General features: G+C 37.2%; 1 protein-coding gene across 1 annotated transcript; it reads right to left on the minus strand.

Annotated features, from left to right (window-relative positions):
• Window positions 1-925: 925 nt before the first annotated feature.
• On the minus strand, window positions 926-6,166 carry LOC145689405 (uncharacterized). The gene has a single exon (XM_081763560.1). It carries the CDS (start codon window positions 6,164-6,166, stop codon window positions 926-928), a length of 5,241 nt encoding a protein of 1,746 aa, XP_081619686.1.
• Between the last annotated feature and the right edge of the window lie 2,141 nt (window positions 6,167-8,307).

Genomic DNA, 8,307 nt, shown 5'->3' on the forward strand with positions numbered 1-8,307 from the left:
ATTTCTTGGTCTTGGACTGTTTTCTCCCGTAGCCATCATTTTCTGTAGTATGGCTTACAATAAATAATAATAATAATAATAATAATAATAATAATAATAATAATAATAAATCATCAATTTATCCTTGCCCCAAAACTTCGCAACCGGCGCTGGGTACAGTTATGCTCGTGTGCTTCCAAACAATCGAACAAGGTCTTTCTTTCCTCTTTGCTTTCGCTAATGCTATAGTTCCTGCTCATTCATCACAGGGCGTGCTTCAATGGTGCTTACATGGTTCTCCAACCTTTCTGTACAGACCATTGTATATCTGTATGTGTTATGTATTAACTGTAATATATAAAGTGACAGATTTCGTGAAAATATCTCGTTCTTTCTTCTAGTGCATCGCTCTTATACTCAGATAGGTATATAATATTTTTTTTTCTTAACTGCACTGTTGGAGGACCATTTGCTGCTTGTACAGAAAATATTGTTTTGTTTACCATAGACGCTGATTGATAATAAGTGAATCAAACTGTGTTGTAATTTGTATTTGAACTGCACTAAACTACAAGTATCTTCACTATTTCTACAAATACACATAAGACACTTCTGCCTTTGAAAGAGTCACACAATAGCTATACCACAACACTGGCGTATTAGCATGAATATTATAGTTTAATGTTTCTGAAATGTATATTAAACACTACTGTTTAATGAGTAAAAAGAAGCACATGGAAGGAACTACATCAGGTAGTTCATGTTCCACATGGCCAACAACACTGCCATCTATCTGACAAACATAAATTCTGCTATGACGTAAGCAAAAACAAAAGAAGATAATAATGCAACAAAAATGAAATATACAAACATTAAATGATTATCAAACATACTCCCCCCCGTTGGAATACAAAGTATCCAACCAAGCATGAATTATAAAAGAAAATTAACTGTTCACAGTGTCTTCATTCGGAAGAGGAACTAACTTTGATAATGACCTCTTATAAGTCCCAGTCTTTGTACGAACTGATACTACACGCACTAATCCATCCTTGCCTGGAAATACTTCTTCAACAATTCCTAACTTCCAAGAAAGTGGAGGTAAGTTGTCTTCTTTCAACAAGACGAGCGTTCCAGGTTTAATATTGGGTTGAACTGATGTCCATTTTTGACGCTGCTGTAAACTATGAAGATAATCTTGTGACCATTTCTTCCAAATATGCTGTTGGTACCTCTGGATTCGTTGCCAATGACTCAAGCGATTTTCAACAGTACTAGTTAAATCTGGTTCAGGAAAAGATGTAATAGGGCCACCAACTAAAAAATGGCCTGGAGCAAGATAACTGAAAGTCTCGTACGAATCTGGTAAAGTTATGAGAGGGCGAGAATTAAGACAAGCTTCTATCTGACAGAGAAGCGTTAAGAATTCTTCGTATGTTAAAACGGCATTGCCAGCTACTCTTCGAAGATGGTACTTCATAGATTTGACAGCACTCTCCCATACTCCACCAAATGAAGGACTGCACGGAGGCGAAAACTTCCATTCGAAATTTTCCTCTGCTGCAAAAGCCTGAATCCTGTCGCTGAACTCCTTTCCTTGGAATAGAAGGTATAATTCTTTGAGCTCATTTTTCGCTCCCTGAAATGTAGTGGCATTGTCACTGGTGATTGTCAAGCATTTTCCTCTTCTGGATGTGAATCGACGAAGAGCTGCTATGAAAGCCTCTGATGTGAGATCAGAAACTAATTCCAAATGAATGGCTCTCGTAGACAAACATGTGAAAACTGCGACGTAGCATTTTCTTGTGTTCTTGCTTCTTGAAGAGCCCAATTTAATGTGGAAAGGTCCGGCATAGTCAACGCCAATATGAGTAAATGCCTTACTTGGACGCACTCTTGTGGATGGTAATTGTCCCATTAATTGTTGTGCTACTGAGACCTTAAAACGGTAGCATGTATTGCAATGATGTATTACATGCTTTATAGTTTGTCGTATTTTAGGTATCCAATATCTTTCTCGAATTGAAGACATAAGCAATTGAGGACCGGCGTGCATTAATCTTCTGTGCTCGTGTTCAACTAAAAGACGAGTGAAATGGCTTTTAGGATGTAAAATTATTTGATGCTTATTATTAAATTCAAGATCACTATTTTCTAATCTACCACTTACTCGAACAATATTTTCCTTATCTAAAAAAGGATGCAATGTTCGCAACGAACTCTGCTTTGAAACTTGCTTCTCACGTTGAAGATCCTTGATATCTTGTGAAAAGTATGACTGCTGTGTCATCCTAATACAGGCCTGTGTAGCATCTTGAATATCAGACGCTAAGAGTGATCCACAGTGTTTGTTTTTGGGATTTCTTGCGTTGTGAATAAATCTTTTACATAATGCTAAGACTCTTAACAGTCGAGTGAGTTTCGAAAATCTTAAGAGAATTTCTTCAGTTTTAACTTGAGAGAGTAATGTATTAGTAAATGAATTTTGACATTCTTTTGGAATATCTTCAAAATCCTGAGTGTCGTCTGGCAACGAAGAAGGCCAATGAGTAGCTTCTTGCTGCAACCAAACTGGTCCATGCCACCAAAGTTGATTCTGCTGAATGGCTTTAGAGTCAATTCCTCTTGAAATGAGATCTGCGGGATTATCTCGCGATAGAACATGTTTCCAATCGCTTACATGTGTTAATTCCTGAATCTGTGATACACGGTTTGCTACAAACGGTTTCCAACGATGGGCTGGCGATGCTAACCAAGCTAAAACTATTTGAGAATCTGTCCACAGATGAATGCTAGATACTGTTAGTCTCAATGTTGCTAAAGTTTTGTTTATAAGTTTCGCAAGAAGAACTGCAGCACATAGCTCTAATCTTGGCAAAGTAGTCTTTTTAATAGGTGCAACCATTGACTTTGAACATAACAAATGACTGACAGTGGATCCGTTGGTATTAGTAGATCTAACATACACACAACAACCGTAAGCCTTTTCTGAGGAATCTGCAAAACCATGGATTTGAATTTCTTTAACGTTTCCTGGCACTAATACAAATCTTGGAATTTGCACATCACTGAGCAATGGCAGTTGCAAATAAAGTTTGTTCCACTGATAAGTTAATTCCATGGGAAGAAGATCGTCCCATGCTATGTTTACTAACCATAACTGCTGAAGAAATAATTTATACTTAATCACTACTGGAGACAACCATCCAGCAGGGTCAAATATTTTTGCAATGATACTGGCAACACTGCGTTTCGTAGTTTGTTGAGAGGAAGGATTCTCACTCGTATTAACTAAGCTAACATTAATGAAAAATGTATCAAAGGTGGGATTCCATGAAATTCCTAACGTCTTGATGCCTTCCGTGTGAAAGTGAATAAGTCTCTGAGTTTCTTTTAACGTTTCAGGAATGGAGTTTAACACTGTGACGTCATTGGAGCACCATTTCCTCAAAACGAATCCTCCCCTTTGTAGTAACCTTGTCAAGTCACTATACGTCTGAAGTGCACCTTGAACACTATCAGATCCCCCTACATAATCGTCAATGTAGAAATCACGTTCTAGTGCTTCACAAGCACTGGGAAAGTTAACTGCTTCATCTTGTGCTAACTGCCGCAAGCACCTTGTAGCAAGAAACGAACTTGAAGATAATCCATACGTTACTGTATCAAGACTGTAAACGAATATGGGATCATGATTAGATTTCCTCCATAAAATGGATTGAAGAGGTTGATCATTTGGATGCATAGCTACTGCCCGATACATTTTAGCAATATCAGCAACAAGAGCCACTTGATGAGTACGAAATCGAAGTACAATTGAAACCAAATCTTCTTGTACTGTAGGACCTACCATTTGTATGCTATTCAGTGATTCTCCACTTGTAGAGGGGCAAGATCCATCAAATACAACACGTAATTTAGTTGTGCTTGAATCCTTAAATACACAATGATGAGGTATGAAGTATCTAACTACACTGTCCTTAGCCACTTCACTTAACGTACCAATAGGATGCATATGGCCTAATTGTTCATACTCATCCATAAAGGCTATGTAGTCCTGTTTCAGTTGAGGTTCACGATTCAATTTGCGTTCAAGTTGACGAAACCGTGTGAGAGCTATCTGTAATGAATCACCAAGCGTGGCCTTGTCCTTCTTTAATGGGAGACGAACCACATAACGTCCGCTTGAGTCTCGAGTAGTGTTATTCTTAAAATGCTGTTCACAAGCTACTTCTTCAGGGGACAATAACTTTGTATGGAATTCCTCCAATTCCCAAAAACGCTGAAGTTGTTGGCTGAGATTGTCTTCGGATCTGATGAAGAACGTTAACGCTGAGTTACTGGCTTGTGTACTGGGAATTTTCCCTGCTATCACCCATCCTAGTTCAGTGTTTTGAAGTACTGGATAAGAGCCAGGTCTAGTTCTTCTTTCTGGTTTTAGAATGTTAAAAAATACATCACACCCTAACAAAATATCTATTTTTGAAGGTGTATTAAAGCTTGGGTCTGCTAGATTGATGTCTGTAGGGATGCCCCATGTCTTGCAATCAATCTTCTCCGTTGGCATCAAGTTAGTTATGTTTGGAAGAACCGAACACGTAACTTGAATGCTGAAGTCATTTATTGTTGACTTCATTTGAATGTTAACACAAAAGTTTGCTGCTGATGTTGAGTTATTTACTCCTTGAATTGGCACGTGATGTTTGATTTTCTTCAAACGATGACGCTGAACAAAATCTTCAGTAATAAAACTCGTTTGGGAAGCTGCATCTAAAAGTGCCCGACAGTTGACCCAATTTCCCGCACTGTCCTTGACCTTCACAATTGCCGTAGCAAGTAAAGTCTGTGACGAACTCTGTTGCTTGACCGAACAATACGATGCTTGAGGTGTACCGTTACTGTTGCTACGGGATGAAATTCCGGTACCTGGAGACACCATACCACTGCTGGTACTATTTGAATGCTGAGTATGTACTGACGCTTCGTTACCCTTCGATACAGTTCTGTCTGTATGAAGCAAAGTATTATGTTTAGCATTGCAGTGTCTACATGTTCCAGACTTGCACTGAGATGAATTATGGTCTTCACTACGCAAACAGTTAAAACAAATGTTTTCTTTACGCAAGTATTTATACTTCTGATTGATTGGAGCACTTTTGAATAACTCACAAGTAAACAGAGGATGTTTTCCAGCTTTACAAAATTTACAATCAGTCTTAACGGTGGCTAAATAAGATTTGAACACAGGTGAATGCTTGTCACTATGCTTTTTAACACTAAAAGATAATTTGGTCTGTTTATTACTTTCACTTGGTAACGGTTTAGCTTTCTCGAGCGCTTGAAGCCTATGTTCTAGAAAATTAAATAACTCACTAACAGTACTAAAATCTGAACCCTTGCACTGTAACTCAAATGCTCTCCTAGTTTCCTGATCAAGATTACCTAAGAAATGTTGTACTAATATTACGTCACTCAGATTAACATTTTCAACAAGTGCATTAAGCGCTGACACTGACGTCATAGCTGTATTCAAGAAATTACGCAACTCGTGAGCATTTTCTTTCGTTACTGAACGAATGTGAAGAATTTCATTAACATGAGATGCAGCTAATAACCTTTTATTATCATACCTTTCATTTAATTGTTCCCAAGCTATAGAGTAATTAGCTTCAGTAATTGGTAAGCTTTGGATAAGGTTTAATGCTTCATTACGAAGTGAAGCACGTAAGTATTGATATTTTTGAATAGCTGATATATCAGAATTATTGTGAATCAATGAAAGAAAGGTGTCCCTAAATGATATCCACTTTGTATAATCACCGTGAAATACTGGTAAATCAATAGTCGGTAACTTTACACTGGATGTGATACGTGAATTACATTTCGGATCTTTAGGTTCGGTTGTATTATGAGCATTAATGATAGCTTGCATGCGAGATTTTACATCGAAATAAGTTTCTTCAATAGCTGCACGCGCATCTTCCTGTTCACTATCACCTGATAGTAACTCAATGTCATTTAAAATAATTTCTAATTTAGACCACACAGTTTGCAGCTGTTCTAGGCGAGTGTTAATTGTTTCAATACTATGTTTTTGACTGTCAAATTGATTGACAAACGAGCATATTCGTGTTAATTGACCTTTGTAAACTGCTCTTTGTTTTACAAGCTGAGATAATTCAGCCATGATGCCAACTACTTACAATTAAAATAAACAAAATAATAGAAGCAAATGAAACAAAATAAAGTTACACACACAGTAAATGTTAACTTGGAGTTGGCAACCCTGTTACTTTGCGATGACGAATGCAAGCATGACATTCATGCATTGATATAAAAGTATAAATTTTGAGCTTCTTGCTAGGCCCAAATGCATTAACTTCAACACATCGTCCAGCTGGACTTGAAACGCATAAACATTGTACATTGCACCCAAAGCACTTTAAAAAAGAAGAAAAAAAATACGTATAAAACAAATCAGCTGATGCACGTACTGCTGAGTAGCACGATTGTTGAAATGTAGAGCAGGAGGGTGAACAATAGCTGCTTTCTCACTCACACAACACAACTGCTGCACAGGTCGAATGAAGGGGGAGGGGAAAATGTTCCTGGTTCCTTTGCTTGCTTCACTCACACAATAGGAATGTTTGTAGCTACTGCCTATTGCTGCGTAAATGTAGTAAGAATAACCTTTTTTCTTTCTTTTTAGAATGCTGTACAAGAAAATAACAATTTAACGAGTATTTTACTTTGAAACCTTGATGGGGACACAATACACTTCCACTATTAAGTTGCACTATGGGTAAGAGCTGAGGCATATATTCCGAAGTTGGGCGTCCGCTTTCGTCAAGTTTTTTCACTGTTATCTCCTTTCCACACTTTCTGCAATTTGTTATTAGGTTCATTAATCCGTGCTCTTCACAAACTTTTAAAAGATTTTGCTCGTTATCAATGTATTCCTTCACAAATGTTAAAATTGCTAGTTCATTGCCCTTGTACATTCGCCATGTTGGTAACATAAATGCTAGTTTCTTTCCCACAATGCAACTGTTCGGTTACCTTGCGCCAAGTAGTTCCCTCCGCTCGCCATATAGTCCCATCTTTATAACCGCTTATATATAACAAATAAACATATTTTTCGAGACTCTTATATATTATCAAGCAGACAAACGATCAAATTATCTATATATTTCCTGTAAATTTTAAAAAATTCGCTGGAAACGGACGCCCAACTTTGGAATTTAACCCAGAGCTGACACCAACATGTCTGACTTGAGACTTAAATTGAGCCTAAAACACAGTTTTTCTTTCACTAAATTATCCCGGCCTGGTGGACCAATATGTTGGAGGACCATCTGCTGCTTGTACAGAAAATATTGTTTTGTTTACCATAGACGCTGATTGATAATAAGTGAATCAAACTGTGTTGTAATTTGTATTTGAACTGCACTAAACTACAAGTATCTTCACTATTTCTACAAATACACATAAGACACTTCTGCCTTTGAAAGAGTCACACAATAGCTATACCACAACACTGGCGTATTAGCATGAATATTATAGTTTAATGTTTCTGAAATGTATATTAAACACTACTGTTTAATGAGTAAAAAGAAGCACATGGAAGGAACTACATCAGGTATTAGTCCACCAGCGAACGAGTGCGGGCGGCCGATTTTGGAACTAAAATACAAACAACAGTGTTTCTAACCGGATCACTTGTAATCAATCTATCACAGTTGTTTTTGCCCTGTTCATAATAAACCACTTCACGCGTATGTTCAAGTTAAGACAAACACAATTTCAAAAGTTATGGAAGTTATTTTCAGAACATTTTAAGGGACTGCAAAAAAAGAAAAAAAAAAGTACATACACCCTCCATATTAATATGACAATAATAAACTAACCTTAGTGTTGTACAAAGGAACACTGAGAACTTCGTAGCATTAGAGTGTAAGGAATTCCTAATTCATCTGTTAACGAAACCTCGAAGTTCATCTTTGTGAATCAAAGTTATAATTTGGCAACTGCGCTTTCATTGTTTAAAGCAAGTTCTATTGTGTAGTTTTGAGATAAGGCGTCTTCGAAATTGCTACCAATTTGGACCATGTGATCGATCGATTGACAGTACCTTCAGTAACAAATTTGCATTGAGATCATTTTCGGATGTGCTGCAAAAGACTGGTGAGAGATAAACTGATAATCTAACCGCCTCCGAAGGAGATTTTGATCCGCCCCTAATTAAGCAGGTAGATAAATATAACTTTCTCTGATATCTAACCTGTCATTATTTAGCATGGTTTGGTAATTTAAAAATCCAGTATTTCT

This window comes from Thermobia domestica, chromosome 7 (assembly GCF_964235325.1).
Source record: "Thermobia domestica chromosome 7, izTheDome1.hap1.1, whole genome shotgun sequence".
Lineage (NCBI taxonomy): Eukaryota > Metazoa > Arthropoda > Insecta > Zygentoma > Lepismatidae > Thermobia > Thermobia domestica.